We start from the raw sequence: 24,167 nt of genomic DNA on the forward strand, positions 1-24,167 counted from the left end.
TAACACAGAAAGAGATGTACTGTAACTCACTATGGCTCCTGGTGATCCAGTGGGTCCGGATCCTCCTTTCAGACCAGGAGGTCCCTGGATTGATCACACATCATTTTTACTATGTAGCTTGTATCATTTATGATATAAAGAAATCAAGTAATTTGTATAGAGTGTGGTGAATATGTATTTGTGTGCATCATTCTGTGTACGTTACCATATCTCCAGGGGCTCCTCTGCTCCCCCTGAACCCTTTCAGTCCTGTAGGGCCATTCTTCCCAAATGTCCCAGGTAAACCTGGATCGCCCTGAGACACAAAAACAACATAATACAATTAAAACACACACGAAGACTCTATTATGGCGTTTTTCCATTACATGGTACACATTCGACTCGCCTCGACTCTACTCACCTTTTTTGTTTTTCCATTATGAAAAAAAGTCCCTGGTACCTGCTAACAGGTACTTTTTTTAGTACCACCTCTGTCGAGGTTCAAAGCGAGCTGAAGCGATACCAAAAGGTGACGTGAAAACCTGCAGACTACTGATTGGTCGGAGAGAATCGTCGCCAATCACTGCGTCATCATTGCTAGCGACAGACAGGGGTGTCCTGAACAAACCCACCATTTTTAAATAGTTTAGCCAGCTGTGTTTTTTTTGCTGCCTCCAGCTTCTTTTGAAACAAAATGTGTCTTCTGGCTGTGGCAACAACAACACACCTTCGACGTTCTGTGTGTGTGTGTCGCGTTAGGTCACGACAGTTTCCTGCGGCAGCGCTATGACGACCAGCCACGCTCGCCTCACGTATGAGGCGGTACTAAATCTGCAATGGAAAATGGAGGACGGGGCACCATGGTCGAGTCGAGTCGAGCCGAGCCGGTACTAGCAGTGGGTAAGCGCCATTAGATGATGATGATGATGATGTGTGAGTGACTGTGTGGACCCACCTTTCCACCTTCCTTTCCAGCAACACCAGGTAAACCGTGCTCTCCAGGTACACCTGGTGTCCCTGGGTGACCCCGGTCCCCTGTTGGACCGGGTTCACCTGATTTTCCCTGAAACACACACAGGTGATTGGATCAATTACACCAATACAGACATGAAGCACAAGCCAGGAGGAATATTACGTAACAGAGCTGAGTCACATAGTTGAGCTCACCTGTGGCCCCACAACACCTGAGGGTCCTGGAGGTCCCGTCTTCCCTTGGAATCCCTGCAGTCAAAGAAAAATATTGGATAAAAGCGTCTGCTAAATGACATGTAATAATGTAATAAAAAAAGATGGGTAGAAAACATATTCTGGTTTGTGAGTGAGTGAGTGAGTGAGTGAGTGAGTGAGTGAGTGAGTGAGTGAGTGAGTGAGTGAGTGAGTGAGTGAGTGAGTGTGTGTGTGTGTGTGTGTGTGTGTGTGTGTGTGTGTGTGTGTGTGTGTGTGTGTGTGTGTGTGTGTGTGTGTGTGTGTGTGACCATTTCCCAAAGTGCAGTTTTGTTGAAAGTGTTTATTTTGAATATGTAAAGAACAGAAACAGCAGACAAGAAATAAAAACAAAACAAGTCGTAATAAGCAAATAACAAGACACTAAATTAATAATAATTACAACAAAAGAAATTGTGAATACTTGACGATCTGTTTACATATCCCAAAAATAGTGAGAAGTATAAACGTTATTTAATCCCACCCAATGTCCGCAAATCAGTGATTATAAAATCTACCCACTTCCCAATTGCTATTTACACATGTTCTCCCTCATACCCAAAATGAAATTTCAAATTCATTTATTTACAAAAAAAGAGGAACATAAATGATGGAAGAATACATTTCAGAAATTCAAAAACAAAAAATGACTTTCATGAAATCTGACTTCACTTACCGGCTCTCCTCTTTGACCTGGGTGACCTGGAAGTCCATCTTTCCCAGCAGGACCCTACACACACACACACACACACACACACACGCATGCACGCACACACACACACACACACACACACACACACACACACACACACACACACACACACACACACATTTGCAAAGACCAAGGTGAGAAATGAATGGGCGCTCAGGATATAAACTGCTAGCATTTTATTTATTGAGCGGTCGAATATTCACATACAACTGCAGGAACTGCCCCCTACAGGCCATTAGAGGCAGTTCATAGCAGCATATGATGAGGATTTCTTTGTATTGCTTTCTCAATCTGAATTTTCTTTTGATGATTTATTTTGATGACACCTGAAGCAGTATGAAATATTGGCACCATGCAGCCTGCACCACAACAAAATACCACATGCCATCTGAGCCCCGATATAAAAGAGAAACTGGACTGAAACAAATCAGATACTGTCTCTGTTTGCCAAAGGTTTGGGACTTTTTGTATTTTTGGAAGATTGGGTTTTCACTGTGAAGGCTTGAAGATGAAAATTCTTGTTGTTGTTTTCTTCTGTATGTAACGTTGAGACTTAAGACTGACCTGTACAGTACGTGGTTTGTTGTTGTTGTTATCTTCACTAAAACATTAAACTAAAATGAATTAAAAAGAATTGATAAGAAACAATAAAACTGTTTTGGAAAAAAGGAGCAACAGAGATTTTAGCAATGGGAAAGAAGTATACCTACTGTGTGTAGCTGAGAAATTATCCTTTGTGTTTATTTGTCAGTATACTATACAAATGTAGTGTTTTATATTTATGTGATTTGTCCCCCCTAAAAAGAGAAGATTGGGTGGAGTGGAGTGGTGAAGTAACTCTTTATCCTGATAAACAATTACAAATACAGATTATGACTAATGAATCCATTTTAAATTTGTATGTGTGTGTCTGTGTGTTATCTCACAACTCACGCTTGATCCTTTAGGTCCTGACTCTCCATTCCTTCCTTGCGGCCCTTGAGGCCCCTTAAAAAAACATAACCAGCCATTATAACAGGCGATCAATCAACTAATAACATACAGTATATTAACAGTGTTTTTCTTACCATTTCTCCAGGAGATCCTGAAGGCCCATCCTGTCCTGAGACGCCCTATGGAAATATAAGAGTGAAGAGTAACATGTAAGCAGTGACAGATAGAAACTGGTGAAGCACAGCTAATAGTGCTGGTGTATTCACCCATTAACAATGACCGACAGAGTGTTACTATTGGCTGAGAGGAGAGTCAGCTGACCTTTTCTCCTGATTTCCCTGTAGGCCCTCTTGCGCCTCTGCCACCTCGTGCACCCTGCCAAAAAAAAACATGTGTGAGACTAAACCCAAGACAGCCATGAACTTTGACTGACCTGAGACAGGTGTGGTTTAAACCAGTAAACCTTCAGTTCAGTAGGTAGTGACCAACTATACAGTGAACGTCCAGGGACTGATTCGGTTAATGGTTCAGTAAACAAGAGTGATGACTCAGAGATCTGCAACATTGTGATTTTAAGGTGACAATGGTGAAGGCTAACATCAACAACATCTCAGGTATATTGTCAAGTTTTAAAACTGTTTAAAGAATAGATGTTTTTAGGCCACATGGGGCAGCAGAAACAAGCTGCAAACACAACACTGACTACGTTTACATGCACATAAGATTCAGTTTTTTGCCCTTTTTCCGAAAAAGACGATATTCCGACTAAGCTGTTTACATGGCTTAGATTCCCGTTTACATGCAGCCATGCAAAATATGATTTTTTTCAAAGTTTTCCACCAGTGGCGGACTTGTTGGACCGTGCGAACATACTCAGTGACGCATCATCACCTTTTAAGTTAAAGGGATAGTTTGGATCTTTTGAAGTGGGGTTGTATGAGGTAATTATCCAAAGTCAGTGTGTTATCTTCAGTAGATGGCAGCTGGCATGCCCCCAGTTTGGAGAAGCAGGCAGGAGTACCAACAAGGGAGCTTAGCTGTACTGCTATGGACGGGGCCACACAGCAAAAATGTAATTTAAAAAAAGGCCTGCCTAAAAAAATCAATATCAGTTTAAGTGTAGGCTATATTTAGAATATTTTAACCGCTTTACAATGCCGCCAGACAGCCCTTTATGAGGGGGAACTGAAGCTGTTATATCGCTCTCTTCAAAACCACCAGACTTCTTTGACAAAAACAGTACTTTAACCTTACACAACACGGGAGTTGCTCATCTACCACTGCCTCAATCAGTTAGTTTGTTTGTTAGTTTTGTTAGTTCATACTCTTTTAAAACACCAAAATTACACATTAAAACTAACTAACTAACCAACCAAATGAGGCAGCGGTAGAACAGCAACTGTCGTGTTCTGCTAGGTAAAATTCTGGAAACAGGAAGTGCGCAGGTCGTAAGAGGACAGAGAGTTTACCACAGTCCACAAGAGGGCCAAGATAAACAATGGTCTGTTATAACTTCTGGGCAAGGGCCTCTGATGACAAACGTGCTGTCAGATGACGTACTATGCTGAGCAATTAAGTGCATCCCCAATGTATAAAGTACTGCGTGCTTTTAGAATGTCTTTAGCTATACTCTGCAGCGTGAACTCATTAAGTTAAGTAAGTCGTACATAGAGAAATCCACAACAACAGTTTCTGTTTTCAGAGTCTGGTAGCTTTAAGGACAGCATAGAGGATATACCGGCTTCAGTTTCTCGTCATAAATGGCTGTCTGATGTCAAGGTTTAGGTGGCTAAAATAAGTTTTGCTATAAGCAGTACAGCTTAGCTTCCTTGTCAGAATGCCTGTCTGCTTCTCCAAACTGGAGAGGTGCAGACCGCCATCTACTCTACTGTAGCTAATACACTGACTATGGATAAGTACCTCATACAAACCCACTGTAAAAGATCCAAACTATTCCTTTAAGATGGCAAACTTGTTGGCAAATGTCCATTTACACATCCAACAGACATGGAGCAACATTGGCATTCATTAGGAGTCATGTTTCTGACCACCTGACAAATGTTAGTCTAAAATTCACTCTCTTTTAGCTCTGTTTTTGGTCTCCAACAACTCTTGAGGGAAATGTCTGGTTCTTTAGCTGCTAATGCTCCACTGTGTTCACTAGCTAGTTGCTAACTGAGTCTGTCTGCCATTTGGTGCTGGACAGGAAGTGTACAATTGTTTTTTCAGCTTTTTAGCTGAAAACAGCAGCCTGCTGTAGCCAAAAACAATGTTATGAGAGTTGTGAGAGTGAACCAAAAGTGTAGTAATGCTACTCCATTTTCTCCATGTATGTTCATACCTAATCTGCTGTACTGTATTTAAACACTATGTCATCTAAACCAAGATACAGTAAAATGACACTTAAAATGTAACAACATATACAACATCCCATTGATCTTTAGTCCAATGTCAAAGCCTCATGGGAGCTGTAGTTGAATGCTAATAATTTTTTTTACAAGGGGTTTAAATTGTACTTGCCAGTGCAGTGTCAGTGCAATGTAACTCACAATATGGACAGAAATACCAATTAAAGTGAGCCTCTACAAAAAAAACTTGAGTTACAAAAGCAAATGGAAGAGAGGATAGCTAGAAGAGGGGGCATGACTTTATCGCTCTATTTTTAGACATCTGACTCACCTGATTTTCAAAGTGCATTCTGGAAATTGTATAAAGAGCTGAACTTGCTGTAAAATTATTTTGGCATGTGGCCTGCTTTTTGAAAATAGCTCACTTTCTGTGCTAGGGAATGTTTTGAGACACAGCACTCACATTCGGACCCCTCTGGCCTGCGGCTCCTGGCTGTCCTGGAGGACCCTGGGTAACACCACAAAAGACAGGACATTATTGGAAAAAAAGTCAGATTTCCTGACGCAATATCATCCTGATGTTAAACCCTCTACTCACTTTCTTCCCTTTCTCTCCTGCAGCTCCCATTGGACCAGGAAATCCATCAGAGCCCTGAACAGGAGGAGGAAGATGCACACATTTAGTTTGTATACATTATATCTACTATATCTGTAACTTGTTTAGATTAATTTAATCGATCATTGATTATTTCATTTATTTTACCTTGGGCCCTAGTCGCCCTGGATATCCTGGCAGCCCAGGAACTCCCAGTTTCCCCTAAAAAGAGAGAGACAGCGTGACTCTTAAAGCTATAGTCCGTAGTTTCTGTCGCTCTCATGAGGAATTCTAAGTAATGACAACAAATCTGTCGGCGCATCCACATGATACAAGCCTTACGTGATCACGCACGTGCCCCTACCCCTCCCCCACGCAGTTGCTAGTAGCCAAGGAGGACATGGAGGATTAAAAAAACATGATGGACTCTTCAGAAGAGGTAATAATCTTCACTCAAGCTTCTGCGTGGTAAAGTCCCCGGACAACACAATCTTCTGAACATAGTCATACTGAGAAATACAGAGAGAGTCGTGTGGAGCTGATTCTTGAGTCTTAATTAGCCTTGTAGCAACTCATTTGGCAATGGCTTGAATGTAACGGACGTTCATTAATATCAAAAAGTTACGCACTAAAGCTTTAAGTTGTCTTGTACAGTTTTGTTGTACATGTTCAGTTAAGCATACATTTATTGTATTAATTTTGAGCTCTGTACCTTCTCTCCAGAAGTACCAGAAGGGCCAGCTTCTCCTTGAGGACCCATCTGTCCTTTGGGCCCCTCAGGCCCATCTTCTCCTCGTGCACCTATAGCTCCGTTTTCTCCATCGTCCCCCTTTGCTCCCATCTCCCCTTTGGCTCCTGGGAAACCATCCTCTCCCTGCAGACAGAATGATTTGGAGGAGACAGAAAGACAGACAGAAAATCCAGTTTAACAGACAACATAAAATCCCAGATGGTAGTGAAAAACACTTGCATGCATACTGTAGCTGTTCTGTGAGGGTAATATGTTATTTTCAGACAACAAAACATCATGAACGGACACAGACTGAACCACTTTTCTGTCTCTCTCACCTTTTCGCCTTTGCTTCCCTTTAATCCTCTGATTCCATCTGCTCCCTGTCAAACAGGAGAGAACAAAACAAACAGGAAGCCAACAAGAAAACATTATATTTTATCACAGGCTGTTCATGACAACTTCACGAGGTGGCAAGCATATCAAATTGCTACCATGCTTTCCATTAAACCTGACTGTTGACAGTGAAAACCAACACCTGCTTAATCCTTTGGTTAGATGATGGCCAGGTGGTTAGGTCTTCCAAAAAAGTTAACCTTTTTAGAACTACAAAATACAGCCTTATTTCATCCGGACAAACATGTTGTTCTTTTTATTTATTGAATGGGGTTTCAAAAGACTTCCTCAACCAATAGAAGACCATCAGGTGATGTTAAAGCCAGAGGATCAGTAAAACTGTACTGTGTGTGGTTTTTACACAATAGCAGGAATATTTTGCATTTGCATTTCCTACCTTGACTCCTCGTTGTCCAGGGTATCCAACAGGCCCCTGCACTCCTGAAGGACCCTACAAATGAACACACACACACACACACACACGCACACGCACGCACACACACACACACACACACACACACACACACACACACACACACACACACACACACACACACACACACACACACACACACACACACACACACACACACACGGAACAGTTCGACATTTTGGGAAATACCGTTATTAGTTTTCTTGCTTCGAGTTAGATGAGAGGATTGACACAGCTCTGATATCTGTCCGTTAAATAAGATGCTACAGCCAGCAGCCAGCTAGCTTAGCATAGCACAAAGTCTGGAAAGAGGGAAAAACAGCTGGCCTGGCTCTGTCAGAAGGTTACAAAATCTGGCTACTGGCACCTCTAAAACTCACTAATTAACATGTTATAACTTGTTTCTTTAATCCTTCTTGTTAACTTTGACAACAGCAACACAACACGCATGCATTGTACACAAACACAGATACTGTACATGCATACAACAGACTTACCGGCAGTCCTTTTTCACCTGGAGTACCTTCTCTTCCAGGGTGACCCTGTTGACAAGAGGGCATGTTAATATATGTAGTTAGGCATGTAGTTGTGATGTTAAGGTTAGGATTAGGGACCAGGGAATGCGTTGTGTCAATAGGAGACCTCAGATGCACATGAGTACAAACATGCATGTACTTACTGAGGGCCCATCGTTTCCAGGTAAGCCCTGCATCCCTTTCTTCCCTTGAGGCCCCTGTAAAACAAAGATCAGTCAATCAATTCCAACTCCTTCACCCCAAAGTTAAAAATCCTAATAAAAGTGTCTTACCTTCTCTCCTGGCAGCCCTACTAACCCCTGAGGACCAGGGAAACCCTGTAGGAGAGATAGAGTATTAGTGTTTCTGTGTATGCATTTAGGCAACTGAGTTATTTTTGTGAGTATTTGTTCTCTGCTTATACCACAATGCCAGGGTTGCCTTGCTGTCCAGATGCTCCGATGTCTCCTAGGGCTCCCTGTTACATACAGGAAATGATGTCATGGGAAGTAGTTTGTTTTCAGGCTCTCCTGTCTTTACTACTATCTATATTATACTCACTATGTTTCCCTTTGAACCTTGAACCCCGTCAATTCCTCGAATACCCTGTGAGGAGAGAAAGGAAGGGTTAATACTTCTGCGTCCTTAAGTGAAAGCACAGGAGCTTTTTTATTACAAAATAATAGGACACTGGAGGAGAATGTATGTTTTTTTTTAAAAAGCAGACCGTGAGCTGCCAACTCTATACTGCAAAAAATGAATTCCCCTGTATAGGGTTTATTTTCTGGATGTACCCTCCATTCCTAAAAACCTAAAAACTGTCTAAAGAAAAGATACAAGGAGGGTGCATTGCCTTGTATCATTAACATATTTTCACCAGAGACTTGTGACATGAACATCCTGGGGCAATAACTAAATGAAACTGAAAATGATCAGCCACCCTGATGGTTTTTGCGATACTACCTCCCTGCTTGAAGTGTTTGAAGCTTAATTAACCAACTCCAAGCAAAAATATGTATTTTATCCAAATGAAAAAGTGGTTCCTCGATGTGCTCAGATGTAAGTCAGTTTCTTACAAGTGCTAACTAGTGTTTCCACAAATGCAAATTACAAAGAAACTGCTTGGGGTGTTTGGAGATGTTGTATTTGGCAGGAAGACAGTCATTTTATCAGATGAGATAAGATTTACATAACATCATGTAAACAAATGAAGAACCAAAGTAACATCATGATTAGGCATTACAATGTGGCATCGTCTGATAGTGACACTACGGTTGAATTTATGTTAGTAATGAGAAGAGCCTTATTTTCCCTGTATAGATAAACACAGAGGCTAGAGAGCAGGATAATTACTGGTATCTTATGCCTTTTAATGTTACAAACGGTAACGTGTATATGTGTGTGTGTGTGTGTGTGTGTGTGTGTGTGTGTGTGTGTGTGTGTGTGTGCAGAAGTAAAAAAGTGTACATTTCCCACTCACAGGCTGGCCTGGGGGACCAGAACGACCTCTGGGTCCAGTCAGACCTCTTGAACCCTGAAAAACAACATCACAGTGACATATAATGAGATTTCATTAGTAGATCTATAAGAGTAAGAACAGTTTTGGAAAGTCTGAATGCTTTGGATGGTCCTCACTTCTTCAACATAGGGTTGCGTAAGGATCAAGACTTGGTTTTAGGGTTAAGGTAAGGAAATAGGGAATCGTTTATGTTAATATACAAGTACAGTGCATGGGAATCTATCTGTGTGTAATACTGTAACAAGCATCATTAAGCAGACATGTAAGTATGGGAGACATGGGATTTCTTTTGTTTTATTTAATCCATACACTGTACCTTCTTTAGGGGTTTCATAGAATAAAAATTAAGTCTCAAAGATTTAAGAAATCTTAGTTATAATGACAGTACTATGAGAGTGTTGTTGATCTTCTCATCTAACTCTGTGCAAGAAAGCAAAGAAGCATATTTCCTTAAATCAGGGTAACCCCAGGATCCTCCAACTTAAATTCAAGGCTTTTTAAGACCTTTTTAATACCATTTGAAATTAAATTCAATGCCAACTTCATACCCATTCCAACAGAAGTATGAGGGGAAAATGTAAAATCTGTATACATTTTAAATCCTAGAAAATAATGATGTAAACTACTTGAATTAAATAAAACATTTTATTTAAATTATCAGTCATATTTAATCCAATAAAATAAGATAGATTACACTGTATAATGAGCAATACTTTTGGTACTTTAAGTATATTTTGCTAATACTTTTGTACTTTAACTTAAGGGAGATGTTGAATGCAGGACTTGTAACTGACAAGTAATTTGTAACTCTACATCACAGTTCTTTTCTACTTTTACTGCGATACATGATCTGAGTAAGTCTTCCACCTCTGGAAATCACCACCAACAGTTGTGCATGAAAACCTGCAGCAGTGAAAACACACAGCTCAGTTCAGCGTTAACTTGCAGCTCTGCTACAGTAGCAGATAACCGTTAACGTTACCTGCCGGTCACTTTGTCTCTAAATAGTCCTCTCACACTGAAGTCCTGCACGGATCAACAGATGTTAGAGTCCGACACTCGCTCTGTTTGTTATAAGACGCACACCGAGCAGATTAATGCGCTCACAGATCCAATATTTGCAGTTGTTACAGCTCTGTGTTTGGCTAGCTAATACGCCATTAGCTTGTTAGCTTGAGCTTTGTCTGAAGGCGCCGAGCGGCCAGCCAGGCTCCAACACACACCGACATATTCCGCACATCCTCCGCTCAGTTTAACCACTAACCGCCTGGTACCGGTCAGAGAGACGTGTTTACTTTGTGTCTCGGTCCTCCGGTGCGTCCAGCGACGGGCTCCGGTCAGTTTTTAATTAGCCTCATTTAGTAACAGTTAATTTTGTTACGGTATGAACTTAATCCTAGGAAAGGCAAAAAAATACAAGACCTTTGTAACAAAATCCAAGACTTTGCATAACAAATTCAAGGCTTTTAAGGCCTTAATTTGAGATTATCAAAATTAAGACTTTTTCAATGCTTTTAAGACCCCGCGGGTACCCTGTTAAATGTTAAACTATTCAGGCAAGAGTTGGACTTTGGCATGTTTAAGTTTAAGCAAGGGAATACACTATGTAAATGAGGGTCCTCATATGTATAAATACACAGTGTGGGGGTCTGTGTCTGTGTGGTAGAATAACAGCCATAATTAAATATATACGTAATAGAGATGCACCAATTACAACTTTCTAGGCCGATTCCAATTTCCGATTTTCTTTGAGTTAGGCCAGCCGATACCGATTTTAGCCGATTCCCATTTCATTTTTTCTAACCACAGCACACACAAATATTTATTTTCTATCTTTACTTTAATAGAACATTTTGCACAGAACATAGAACATTTTTTGAATAGATAATGGATCACTATAAAATAGAACTATATAAATTACTCCTGGTGTGGGAAATTAACACACATCTAAAGTGCAATGTTAGAACCATTTCCTTCTTTTCACATCCAATATCCAACTAAAAAAACATGATTTTGGTTTTTGGTGTCGTCCCTCCACGCCCTACTTTTTCCTTGCAGGTGTTGCATATTGCAAACTTGTTATGTTCTGCACACACGCTGAAGAATTTCCAAACAGCTGACATGTTGCAGGTTAATTCACGAGGTTCCCTACATGTGCGAAAATAGGGCACACACGCGCTTCACACCGCGAGCGGGTATGTGCGACACACGGCGGAAAAAGTTGAGAGAAAGGAAAAAGAGACTGTGCTGTTGCGTCCGTGCGTCCTTGAGAACTGTAACTCGTATAACTTATGTTGTCAGTTAATTGTAGCATTGACCGGCATTAAATCGGCATATGTCGGACTGACCTGCCGGTCGCCGGTCATGGCCGAACACATGAAAAACGGCCAATTGCGGTCACCGGCCGGTCTATGGGTGCATCTCTAATACGTAATTGTGTTTAAGACTAATGTCGCATTATGTAAAAATGTAGTGGATTTAAACAAGTCATTGATTGTATAGTACAGTAGTAGTAGTGTATATGTGTGTTTTCTGATTGTGTGTAAACACTTACAGCGTCACCTGGTTGTCCTCTTGGCCCAGTTGGCCCCTCAGAGCCCTGTGAAAAAACACAAACATAAGTATATCTTGTAAATACATACTGTAAACACAAACGTGCATAAACATGAATACCCACAACCACAGTGACCTCTCACCTTTTCACCTGGCTCTCCGGAAAGACCTACAGGGCCCGGCTTACCCCTCTCCCCCTGAGAAAACACACGCATGGAAGTCGGCAATCAGCATTGTCAAATATCTGCTTATCACTCATTCAGTCAGATAACTTACGTTATGCCCTTTGTTTCCAGGGAGACCTGGTAAGCCATCAAACCCTCTATCCCCCTGAGAAAAAGAGATGTATTAGTTCATATTTTAAGAAGTCAGTAAGTCAACAGCGTGACCGTGACATTAGATTTTTTTCACCTTTGCTCCAGCTTCTCCTATTGCACCACGGCCCCCATCTGAACCTGCTCGACCCTTAAAGACACACACAAACAAGTTAAACATGCAAGACTCGTCCCTGTCAACAGAAGATATTTAATCAGAAAAGACTGCAGTCTTTTTAGTCTCACCTTTTTCCCAACTCGTCCGTTCTGACCTGGCATACCTCCATGCCCTGGAGGACCCTAGGGGTAAAAGGTGGGACGAGAGCAGTTGAGCTGGTTCTCAAATGAGTTCAAGTGTTATGAAAAGGAGTGAGGTGCTGAGTTTGTTGCCATGACAACCAGCTAACTCACCTGTGGCCCCGCATCTCCATTGTTCCCTTTCAGCCCAGAGGGACCTGGTGCACCCTGGGGAGAAGAAAGTTTACAATCAGTTGTCTGTTTGGGTGCGTGTGCGCACATGTGTGTGTGTGTGTGTGTGTGTGTGTGTGTGTGTGTGTGTGTGTGTGTGTGTGTACTGTATGAATCTACGTAATATTGGAATTTTGGAACCACAGGAACTTTATCCAAAAATTCGCGACGAGACGAAACGGTTTTAGAACGTCGCAGGGAAAAGATGCAGCGGTCTGAACCGGCCCGTCTCAGCTCGACTCAAGCCAGCTGATGGTTTCGCTGCGACTCAGCTGTTCAAGTCGCAGAGGCTGGTTTTAGAACGTAAGGGACGTCACCTGTTTCAGAACGCTGCAGACCGGCTCGTTGCAAGAGGTAGCAAGTTTCAACTCGTCTCGTCGCGAATCTTTGGTCTGAACTGGGCTAAACATGCAACTATGTTATGGGTTCTGCTTTTGTTCCCACTGTACTCCTTCTGCTTTGGGTGTGAGTTCCTGAAACTACATTTTGGCACTAATCAGGAGGTGAGCGCAACAGGTTGTTTGCAAACACCGCAATTAATAAAGAAGGACTTGTGTTTAACTAAGCACTGCAAAGAAGTGTGTTAAAACCATTGATATACTGATTCACAATATCCGACGTGTGTTTTGCTGCCTTGTTATGCATTTGTCAGTTTTAACTGTGGATTGCTTTAACTGTGTTGAGGGAGCACACCAGTTGAATTATTTTTCCCAGTAATGTTCAGGTTGCGTAGGTATTTTATTTATAAAATCTATTAATGTTTCTTGTATTTTTTCCACTAAATAGCAGTGTGGCATGACCAAACGCTACATTGCATTATTGTAATTGCAGTCCATTCAACAGCAACCTGCAGCTTTCCATCTTCTGAATTAGGAGAAAATCAAGCAGCTGCATTTCTCACTCACCAGTGGTCCAGGTCTTCCCCTGAGGCCGAGTGGCCCTGGAGGGCCCTTCATAGCCAGCTAGAAAAGGAGGAAGACGGAGTCAGACAACAACAACACACACAAACGCACAGCAGTAGTTATACATGAACTCTGTGTGTGATGTAACAGTAATAATTCAGAAGGTTGTGTACCTTGGTCTGCTGCAGGATGGCCTGAGCCTGCGCCTCCTGTGCAGAAACCACAGTACCTGCCTTTGGATGACCACCTGACTGGAACTGCACACACACACACACACACACACACACACACACACACACACACACACACACACACACAATGCTATGCTTTTAAGTCAAACTCAGTACACCTCCCAGTGGCCAATACATAGCATTACTATTCAAGTTTTGCATAAAAAGGTGCAGAAGAGTGAATTAATGGTACGAGGGGACTTTGAATGGTTTGTACAAAATGATGTGAATCACATGTTATGACCCTCACAGTCACCAGATGTCAACCCAAATAAACAACCAATTAAGTTTAAAGTTTAAAACTTAAAACTTAATTTTAAGTTTAGAAAAATTAAGTGCTTTCTGACTACAGCTGACTGATTTGACACAACAATTGGACCAAATTAATATATCCAAAAACATTTTGAAAAGCTGAATTTAAATGTTTGGTTTAAAATGTGATTGATGTTATATGTGGGTTCTCAAAAGTTAAGTGAGGGCGGCCAGGTGATGTATCTACAGTATCCTGAGGCAGCCCATTTCTCAGTTATGACATTCAAACATTCCCATTTGCCCCAGGGCCCCATTAAGGGTTAAGAGGACCAAATAACTGCCATAGCGACATCACTGCAGCCTGTAAGGCCTCAGGCAACACTAAAGTATCTTCATGTTACCGGTATAAGCATGATGTTTCCTGGGGGCCCCGGTATTCCATCAGCTCCGTTAAGGCCTGGCCGCCCTGGAGGGCCCTGAGAGGAGACAGAGGAAGACAGTTATGGAGACGCACCAAAATGTGGTGGACTTACACAGCAAACAGAGGACAGTCCTCACCAGATCCCCGGGGTCTCCTCGAGGTCCTACTGGCCCTGTGACTCCAGCAGGCCCTGGCTCTCCCTGCACAGATACGAAAAACACAAAAAGCTAGCTGAGTTAGATGGAATTATATACATTATTATATATTTAATTGCAAGCTTCCATTTCCATATTAAAAGTCACTGCAGTTAAACTTGTGTCCATCTTTTCACATGCAACACAGGTGTCTTACCTGAATATTGAAAAATGTGTTTAAAGTTACATATCATTCAACAAAATGCACTAACCTCAGGTCCTGGTGGCCCGTGTGGTCCAGTAACCTGCGTTCCCTGCAGAAATTTCACAGAAATTAACTTTTTTCTCTGATGATTGAGGCCATTACTAATATTTGAGAGTTCAGACTCAATAAAAAATGGGACCAAGATATGTACAGAATGGAACATTTTACTCGTATATACTGTACATTTTTTTATAGTACATTTTTGTCATAGTTTGAATTGCACTAGTGACATTTTGATGGATATGACAATCGATTCCTTCCTTACTTTCTCTAAAAAAAATCCATTGAGAAATTGTTTATGGATAAAAAAAAAAAGCTAATTAAACAGCTGGAAAAAAAAGTACAGCGCAAAAATCAAACAAAGCAATAAAATATCCTGATTTATAACACTGACCACAATGCCCTAAAACAACCAGAGACATTAAAGGACAATTCCGGCGCAAAACCAACCTAGGGGTTAATAACAGATGTGTACCCACTCTGTCGTTCTCTGGGACATGTTTTCATGCTAATCGAATGTGTTTGTAGCTTGAACGAAGCTAGCGCAGACCGCTGGTTAGCTTACAACGCTAGTATTCGGGGCACAGGGAAAGTAAAAACAAATCGCTATTTATACCACTAAAAAGGCTCAAAATATCACCAAACTTCAACGGTAACATAGTGAGGGTCCCTAAATGTTAACTGAAGCATTGAGAACTTTGTAAGTGTACCGACAGTTTATTGAACGAAGAGCTGCGGGAGCTCCATGAAAGGGCTACAAGAGAGAGAGAGCCGCAACACAGCCTCGTACTTCAGGAAACTGGTGGTGTACCTGCGGACATTGTGAAGCTATGGCCACCGAACAGGAGTATCTGTGTTGCACGGAGTGGGACCTGTTGCGTCGCAACACCCAAGAGATGCAGTGTTTTGTACAGTCTGAAGATTCCCCCTCTCTGATGAACAGGGAAACTTTTTTCCATGTCCCGAAAATAAATTGGAGAAGGCGACCCAGACAGGAGGGACAAGATGGACAGTTATCCACTGAGTAAGTAAACTAGACAAGTTATGTTTTACATCGGTGAGATTATTTCAGATATATTGTGCAAATTGCTTTTGATTTTAGTTGGCATCGCCAGCTGTAAGTCATGACTGGTTTCCCGAAGTACGAGGCTCTGTTGCGGCATAGCTCTCTCTCTCTCGTAGCCCTTTCACGGAGCTTCCGCAGCTCTTCGTTCAATAAACTGTCGGTACACTTACAAAGTTCTCAACGCTTCGGTTAACATGTAGGGACCCTCACTATGCTACCGGTGAAGTTTGGTGATATTTTGAGGCTTTTTAGTGGTATAAATAGCGATTTGTTTTTACTTTCCCTGTGCCCCGAATACTACTAGCTTCGTTCAAGCTACAATCAATTAGCATGAAAACATGTCCCAGAGAACGACAGAGTGGGTACACCTCCGTTATTAACCCCTAGGTTCATTTTGCGCCGGGATTGTCCTTTAAGGGATAGTAACCACGGTAATTTCTGACGGTAGAAAAACAAGAATTCCACCAAGCATTTAATGCCTTTCTTTGAGTACTTAACCGTTTTTGATACTCAATGCTGTAGATACTTTTAAGTCGGTTTTCAAAACATTTTAAGGACAATATCAAGCCCTGTGTGCCCTCTGTTTGTGTGTGTGTGTGTGTGTGTGTGTGTGTGTGTGTGTGTGTGTGTGTGTTTTCTCACCGCTCCCAAAATGCTCGGCTCTCCTTTTTGTCCTTTCTCTGGTATATCCTAATGAGAGGAGATGGAAGAACAACTTAAATGTAGATGAATAAGGCACCGAGGGGTTGTTTTCTACTCTCTACACAGGATTCCTTTATGTGCAACTGCACAAACTCTTGGTGTGTGATGGTTTGGCTGGTACCTGTGCGTTAAGAGAGTACTCCCGTTCTCTCTCGGCCGGTCCGTAGCGCTCATCATATTCTTCCTGGTATTCATACTCGTTCACATGGTAGTAATCTGTTGTGTTGTCATAGTCTTCGTACTCTACGATCTGTCCAAGAAATATACACAGAGACACATAATGAGGGACAAAAAGGAAATAAAAACACACACAGGCACAAAGCCAACCTCATGTTTAGAGTCTCACCTCGTACTCAGTGACATTAGGACCTACAGTCACCGTGGAAACAGAGATGTCTTCATAGAGGTCGCTGTAGTCAAACTCCTCAAACTCCTCCACCACATGTTTCTTGGGTAATCTCTCCACCTGAAGACCATAAAAGAATCAAAACAGAGATGATGCATGATATAGGCATGTGTAACATTTTGTTTATACATTTACAAGACACTCATTCTGTATTGAAATACATTAATAGAATTGATTTAAAGAACAGAAATGTAAGTTTTAGGACATAGAGGGTGCCTGTTAAGATATTAGATTCCTCTAGTGGTCCTGTCTGGTTGACTGCTCTGTTACATGAAAGATATAATGAAAAAGCCAAGAAATACATGGCACTGCTACAGTTCAGTCTTTTTTATTTTAGCCCCTTCAGGATAGCATAACAGCTTAATCAGCGTGTCATTAGAATACACAAAAGTGTCTAAATTCCATGTTTTCCATTGGCTTCTTCCTGCTGATTGCATTTCTGGTGGTGTTACAATAAAACTACTGAACACAATAAACCAGGAACCCTGGAGTGTTTTGAGTTGTAAGAGGATAAATCAAACAGCAGCACTGGAAGAGGATTTGAAACCTTTCCCAGGAGTGTTGAACATTGGCACAAAGAACCTGGCAAAGTATCCTGGAACACAAAACCGTGTTCCGTGTTGTAATATGAGGAGCGAAGGATAAAGAGAAAGAGTGAAATGAAGTAAGAAAGAGAGGGTGAGAGCTCGGTCCGTGTACTTCGTGGCCAACGGATTTTCGTTTTGAAAGGAAAAAAACAAAAACGAAAAACGGCCAGTTTCCCAATTACCATTAGTAAATAGGAAAACAAAAAACGGAAAACAACCCATTATTCGTTTTTTGTTTTGATATTAAAAAACGGAAAACGAAAAACAATCTCGTTATCCGATTGTCTTTGATGTATTTGTAGATGGAACTCGGAAATTAAAATACGTGTGTATAAGTCGTATTCCTTAATTTTGCATTGGTATTTTTTTCGCGACCCGGAAGTTACTCCCGCCACGCCAAGACCCGCCCTTCAATAGCATTTATTGGCCAGTACCGCCTGTAAGATCCGTTCTGTGCATGCGCATAATTACGTAGTAGAAAACTAACAATGTCCCTGTGCGATTTGTAACTGTCGGTACACGATCCGTTCTGCCTGCACGATAGACTGTATATAAGTAACATGTGTCAACACTTTACGACCAAACATTACAACTTTTTTATTAAATCTTTTTTTATTAAATCTTTATTATACAATAGTCATAGCTACAAACATTCGAAACTTGTCACTGATCCAAAACCGTGTAGCGACATCGTTGTTGTGTTGTTTACGTTAATGTTTTTACCTAATACTTCGTCTTGACTAATAACCATAGACTGTCTATTATTAATGCGATGAAGTGTAAACGTACATAAGTGTCCTTTTGAAGATGGGATGACAGCTCTCCCAGCCACCACTGCTGTATACCACTATAGTAGCTACATGCTAACGGCAGTAAACACTATAGTAGCTACATGCTAACGGTCATCTTAGCTGGCAATGTTGTTAAATTCTCCCCATTTCCGGGTCACATTCCTGCTGAAACATGTCCGATTGTGTAGTGTTTGGTCCGCGATTTTTGACGTTAGAAAGTGCTGCTTCGTTCCACTACAATCTAACGTTAGCATACTCATAGCTAACTATTGTAGCTGCATGCTAACGCGACATAGCGGAGCATATATAGCTAGCTATGTACGTATGTAGCAGGACTTTGTACCGTAAAAAATCACCAATAAAGGCTTCTAAACCAAATACTAAACAAATACAAATACAGTAAAGTGACCGGAATTAGGGGTGAATAGTCCAGCATTGAGCTACATAATAGTTTGCTAGGAGTTAGCTGGTCTCTCACAGAGATCTCATTTGTAGCCCTGTTTTTACCTGATACTTTCATAAAAGTACAAACACAGTGAGAGGTATACACATGCTTAAACTTTATTTAAAACATGGTTAACCTGAAGCAGGACGGAGTCATGACTTATAACACCAAAGCAAGGCTTCTAGCTCAGGCTAGCTAGCGTTAGCAAATTACCTTCAAAGTTGCAAAGAAATGACGAAACGTAAAATTTGAAGCCTTTATTTAATTTGCTACATGGTGTTGTACTGGATGGCCGGACGACCCTCCGTATATCATTAACAGATACTTTAGGCAACTCCAGCAAACACCTTGTAAACTTCATCTTTGCCATCATAACGGTCTACTGTCACTGTCTAATGTTTTCTTCCGGTAACCGGGAATGTCCAAACTTCCTTATGCCAATGCGTGCATAGAGCTGTGAAGTTTGCCGGTGTTTGCGCAAGCGTAGAACTGATCAGGCAGTGCACAGAACGCATTTTACAGGCGGTACGGATAGGGTACTGACAGGAATAAGATTTATACACAGATTTTAATTTCCCAGTTCCATCTACAAATATATCAAAGAAAATCGGATAACGAGATTGTTTTTCGTTTTCCGTTTTTTAATATCAAAACAAAAAACGAATAATGGGTTGTTTTCCGTTTTTTATTTTCCTATTTACTAATGGTAATTGGGAAACTGGCCATTTTTCGTTTTTGTTTTTTTCCTTTCAAAACGAAAATCCGTTGGCCACCAAGTACACGGACCGAGCTCAGTGGACACTAGTGGCTTTTTATGATTTATTACTTTATTTCGAAATGGAAGTATGGCACCGACAGCAAGGAAATAAACAGCTGGAGGCGGCTGAGTGATGCTTCTCAAAATGAAACTAGGGGTAAGATATTTGAGTGCTAACTCTCCGTGCAGCGAATATTTCTTCACAGCCCATAGTGATCTTTTAATTTATGTTACCCGGATTTTCCAGTGCGAATATATTACTGAAAATGATTAAACCATTCATCCTTTTGTCATATCTGCCTTCTAAACTGTCCATAAATACCTGTAATAGTTTCTCCTCTTACAAATGAAACCTCGGGGGCTCCTAAGCTTTCAAAACGACAGTCTGGATTTACAACATTGAACACCTGAGATGCCTCACACCGTCTGTTATGTGTGGAATGGACCAGGTAGACTGAAAGACTTTGTTGGGGTCCCATTGCTTTTTGTACGTTCATGCTGACATGTGGTTCAACTCTCTCTCTCTCTCTCTCTCTCTCTCTCTCTCTCTCTCTGCCTTCTGTGATAGGCTGTAAGAAGGTGGCTTACCTCCACGGCCTCAGCTAATATGCTGTTGTAGGACAAAGGTGCGTCACAGTCTGGGATATAATCCTGACAGTACGTCTCTGCTGCCCTGGGGTCAGCGACGATCAGCAGCTGCTGGATGTCTCCCTGTGTCACAATAACACACACAAACAAATGAGCAAATTTGTGACTCTACGTTAGTGAAACCATATTAGAAATGCACATTATGTCACTGCTCCTCACTGTGAGGAGCAGTGACATAATGTGCATTCCTAATATGTCATTAATTACACGACTGACATGTCATGAGCATCTGTTTCCCATGTCTGTGACACTGAATGTGTTCATTTAGTCAGATCAAAGTGACATAGCGGGCTGCTTTTATCGTTGCTCTGCAGTTAATCGTCTCCAGAGCTTCGGTCTCAAGTGGTGCTAGCGCAATAAGTCCACAGACAGATCTTTCTCTCACTCTATTTCACCCATCCACACACATGGAAGGGAGTCCAAACCAAACATGGCCCGGGAGGAGTTCAGTTAAACAGATGGACCACCTGACATTGCACCGAAAACAAGGGTCAAGGTTCACACTTGAGATCTGCCAAAATTACCTCACACTGCCGAAGACACAACAGAAACAGAACTCATAAAAGTCTACAAAGACTTTACACAGCAACAGATTTGGAGTTCCCCCCCAGTGCTTCTTGTGAATAATCAGCAGCATTTTGTGATCTTAAGCAGGACTGTGTTAATGTCTGCAATAACTACTCATGAGCTAGGAGAATAATTCATATTATAGAGCATATGTAAGTATTTAACACAACATAACACAACATTTATATGATCTGCAGCTTTGTAAAGTTGAAGCACTCAAGGTTTGGAGCAGAGGTAAAGGTGCAGTGCATCCTCACAGCCACTAGAGGGCAGTGTAAGGAGATAAGCATTTATGTTTATTATTCATCATTTGTCATCATTTCATTGATAAACTGAACAAGCAGCAACCAGCAGAGACACGTTCTTACCACATACAAGGAACTTCTTGTGTGTTCTCATTCTTTGTATTTTTTACCAAAGCCAAATGAGTTTACACTTACAGTTTTTTTCGATTGCTAGACAACAGTGGGCACAACTGGAGTAACGTGCAAAACTCTAACTACAGTCTGCACAGCAGCAGTTCATGTGGACCAAACTCGAGTTTGTTTTTCATTGCTTGAACACAGTTTTCAAAACTCTACACACTTATCCCATGGCTCTAACCACAACCTGCACAACACTGTGGATTTACAGCACTTTGTTCAAATGCTAACACACTGCTGTCAAAACTCGTTCGTTGTGCAGCTGATGTGAACTGTTTAGCTCAGGTGTCTGTTGGTAATGCATACTGTAGTTAGAGATTTGCACGTGGCTTGAGTTGTGACCACTGTCGTTTAGCAATCGAAAAAAACTGTAACAAGGGGTAACTACCAGTTTTTTCAACCTGGACCCCATTTCCCCATGCATTTGTGTCAAATAGGCTGATGTGACCAAAAATCGTTGAAATTGGTCCTGTATTGAGCGAGATCGCAGTGACAAGCCGGCGTGAACCAAGATGCAATGTAACCTAATGGGGCAATTGTGCAACTTTGATTTTTGTCCACTAAAAGTGTTTTTTTTTGTTGTTGTTGCTACTGACAGGCTCAGAATGTTACTAAAAGTGTCTAAAACCATTATCGATCTCACAAGATGACTTCTTGTCCGTAGACGAGCAGCCATCCAATCATCCACATTGTCGAAATCATTTAAATATTGAGCCACGGCATTGAAAATATTTTAGATAACAGAAGCCTATCATTTCTGTAGCCTACTCGCTCAATACAGGACCCATTTCAAAGACTTCTGGTCACATCAGTCTATTAAACACAAGTGCATGGGGAAATGGGGTCCAGGTTGAAAAAAAACGTAGTTACCCATTAACAAGGTGTGTCAGTTTCACCTCCATTCACACAGACGTAAATGCACACACCTCAAACACGTCTTCGTCCAGCAGTCGTGTTCCAAACACAGTGACCCCTTCAGTGCTGACGTGGGGATCCTGACCTCTGAGCAGGTCCAGGGTGTCCAGTTTGACACAGTCCAGGTAGAGAGTCACTGACTGACCCTCCACACTGTATGCTACTCTGTGCCACCTGGCAGGAAGGAGACAGAAGAAATTCACGTATTGTCCAAATGTTTATGTCTTTTCTGAGAAGGTTTTGTGTCTAAGGTTTATATCAAAATCTGATTGCAAGGCAGATGGAGGGCCCGTCAGCGAGCGCCTGGTGACCGGGTTTGCCACAGAGCCCGGCCGGGCACAGCCCGAAAAAGCTACGTGGCACCTCTCTCTCCATCCCATGAGCCAACCACCTGTGGGAGGAACCGCTGGGGTCAGGTGCACTGCCACATGGGTGGCGGTGAAGGTCAGGGGCCTCGACGGACCAGACCCGGGCGGCAGAGGCTGGCTCTGGGGACGTGGAATGTCACCTCTCTGTGGGGAAGGGAGCCGGAACTTGTGTGGGAGGTGGATCGCTACCAGTTGGATCTGGTGGGGCTTACCGGAACCATACTATAGCTGGAACCATACTCCTGGATAGGGGTTGGACTCTTTTCTTCTCCGGAGTTGCCCAGGGTGTGAGGCGCCGGGCGGGTGTGGGGATACTCACAAGCCCCCGACTGAGCGCCACTACGTTGGAGTTTACCCCGGTGGACAAGAGGGTCGCCTCCCTAAGCCTGCGGGTTGTGGGGGGGAAAACTCTGACTGTAGTTGTTTGTGCATATGTACCAAACAAGAGTTTGGAGTATTTGGCCTTCTTGGAGACCTTGAATGGAGTCCTGTATGGGGCTCCAGTGGGGGACTCCATAGTTCTGCTGTGGGACTTCAACACGCACGTGGGCAATGATGGCGATACACGCAGAGCCGTGATTGGGAGGAATGGCCTCCCTGATCTAAACCAGAGTGGTTGTCTGTTGTTGGACTTCTGTGCTAGTCCTGGATTGTCTATAACAAACACCATGTTCGAACATAGGGATGCTCATAAGTGTACCTGGTACCAGAGCACCCTAGGCCAAAGGTCAATGATCGATTTTGTAATCGTTTCATCTGATCTGAGGCCGTATGTTTTGGACACTCGGGTGAAGAGAGGGGCGGAGCTGTCAACCGATCACCATCTGGTGGTGAGTTGGGTCAGGGGGTGGGGGAAGACTCTGGACAGACCTGGTAAGCCCAAACAGGTAGTGTGGGTAAATTGGGAACGTCTGGACAGACTTTCAACTCACACCTCCGGCGGAGCTTTTCGTGCATCCCTGTGGAGGCTGGGGGCATTGAACCTGAGTGGACAATGTTCATTGCTGAAGCTGCGGTGGGGAGCTGTGGTCTTAGGTGCCTCAAGGGGCGGTAACCCTCGAACACCATGGTGGATACCGGTGGTCAGGGAAGGTGTCCGACTGAAGAAGGAGTCTTTCCGGGATATGTTATCCCAGAGGACTCCGGAGGCAGTTGCAAGGTACCGAAGGGCCCGAAGGGCTGCAGCCTCTGCCGTGAAAGAGGCAAAGCAGCGGGTGTGGGAAAAGTTTGGAGAAGACATGGAGAAGGACTTTCGGTCGGCACCAAGGTGCTTCTGGAAAACCGTTCGCCACCTCAGGAGGGGGAAGCGGGGAACCATCCAAGCTGTGTACAGTAAGGATGGGACGCTGTTGACCTCAACTGAGGAGGTAATAGGGCGGTGGAAGGAGCACTTTGAGGAACTCCTAAATCCAGCTAATACACCCTCTATGGTAGAGGCAGTGCTGGAGGATGATGGGGGATTGTTGTCAATTTCCCTGGTGGAAGTCGCTGAGGTAGTTAAACAACTCCACAGTGGCAAAGCCCCAGGGATTGATGAGATCCGTCCAGAAATGCTTAAAGCTCTGGGTGTGGAGGGGTTGTCTTGGTTGAC

At 42.5% G+C, this 24,167-nt stretch overlaps 1 protein-coding gene across 2 annotated transcripts in view; it reads right to left on the reverse strand.

Annotated features, from left to right (window-relative positions):
- LOC116042715 (collagen alpha-1(XI) chain-like) overlaps positions 1-24,167 on the reverse strand; it is a 53,609-nt gene that overhangs the window by 11,472 nt on the left and 17,970 nt on the right. For both annotated transcript variants that reach the window (XM_031289031.2, XM_031289030.2), the window contains exons 5-40: positions 22,220-22,382; positions 20,245-20,367; positions 17,017-17,136; positions 16,792-16,920; positions 16,611-16,658; positions 14,910-14,951; positions 14,641-14,703; positions 14,484-14,558; positions 13,774-13,857; positions 13,604-13,660; positions 12,642-12,695; positions 12,477-12,530; positions 12,328-12,381; positions 12,193-12,246; positions 12,060-12,113; positions 11,918-11,962; positions 9,325-9,378; positions 8,406-8,450; positions 8,269-8,322; positions 8,138-8,182; positions 8,009-8,062; positions 7,827-7,871; positions 7,294-7,347; positions 6,839-6,883; positions 6,483-6,644; positions 5,939-5,992; positions 5,774-5,827; positions 5,639-5,683; positions 3,149-3,202; positions 2,962-3,006; positions 2,828-2,881; positions 1,859-1,912; positions 1,147-1,200; positions 935-1,042; positions 206-295; positions 31-84 (exon numbers count right to left, since the gene is read on the reverse strand). In XM_031289031.2, the coding sequence (XP_031144891.1) occupies positions 31-84; positions 206-295; positions 935-1,042; positions 1,147-1,200; positions 1,859-1,912; positions 2,828-2,881; positions 2,962-3,006; positions 3,149-3,202; positions 5,639-5,683; positions 5,774-5,827; positions 5,939-5,992; positions 6,483-6,644; positions 6,839-6,883; positions 7,294-7,347; positions 7,827-7,871; positions 8,009-8,062; positions 8,138-8,182; positions 8,269-8,322; positions 8,406-8,450; positions 9,325-9,378; positions 11,918-11,962; positions 12,060-12,113; positions 12,193-12,246; positions 12,328-12,381; positions 12,477-12,530; positions 12,642-12,695; positions 13,604-13,660; positions 13,774-13,857; positions 14,484-14,558; positions 14,641-14,703; positions 14,910-14,951; positions 16,611-16,658; positions 16,792-16,920; positions 17,017-17,136; positions 20,245-20,367; positions 22,220-22,382 (2,443 nt within the window). The remainder of the gene's footprint in view (positions 1-30; positions 85-205; positions 296-934; positions 1,043-1,146; positions 1,201-1,858; positions 1,913-2,827; positions 2,882-2,961; positions 3,007-3,148; positions 3,203-5,638; positions 5,684-5,773; positions 5,828-5,938; positions 5,993-6,482; positions 6,645-6,838; positions 6,884-7,293; positions 7,348-7,826; positions 7,872-8,008; positions 8,063-8,137; positions 8,183-8,268; positions 8,323-8,405; positions 8,451-9,324; positions 9,379-11,917; positions 11,963-12,059; positions 12,114-12,192; positions 12,247-12,327; positions 12,382-12,476; positions 12,531-12,641; positions 12,696-13,603; positions 13,661-13,773; positions 13,858-14,483; positions 14,559-14,640; positions 14,704-14,909; positions 14,952-16,610; positions 16,659-16,791; positions 16,921-17,016; positions 17,137-20,244; positions 20,368-22,219; positions 22,383-24,167) is intronic.

The sequence above is a fragment of the Sander lucioperca genome, chromosome 4 (assembly GCF_008315115.2).
Source record: "Sander lucioperca isolate FBNREF2018 chromosome 4, SLUC_FBN_1.2, whole genome shotgun sequence".
Classification (NCBI taxonomy): domain Eukaryota; kingdom Metazoa; phylum Chordata; class Actinopteri; order Perciformes; family Percidae; genus Sander; species Sander lucioperca.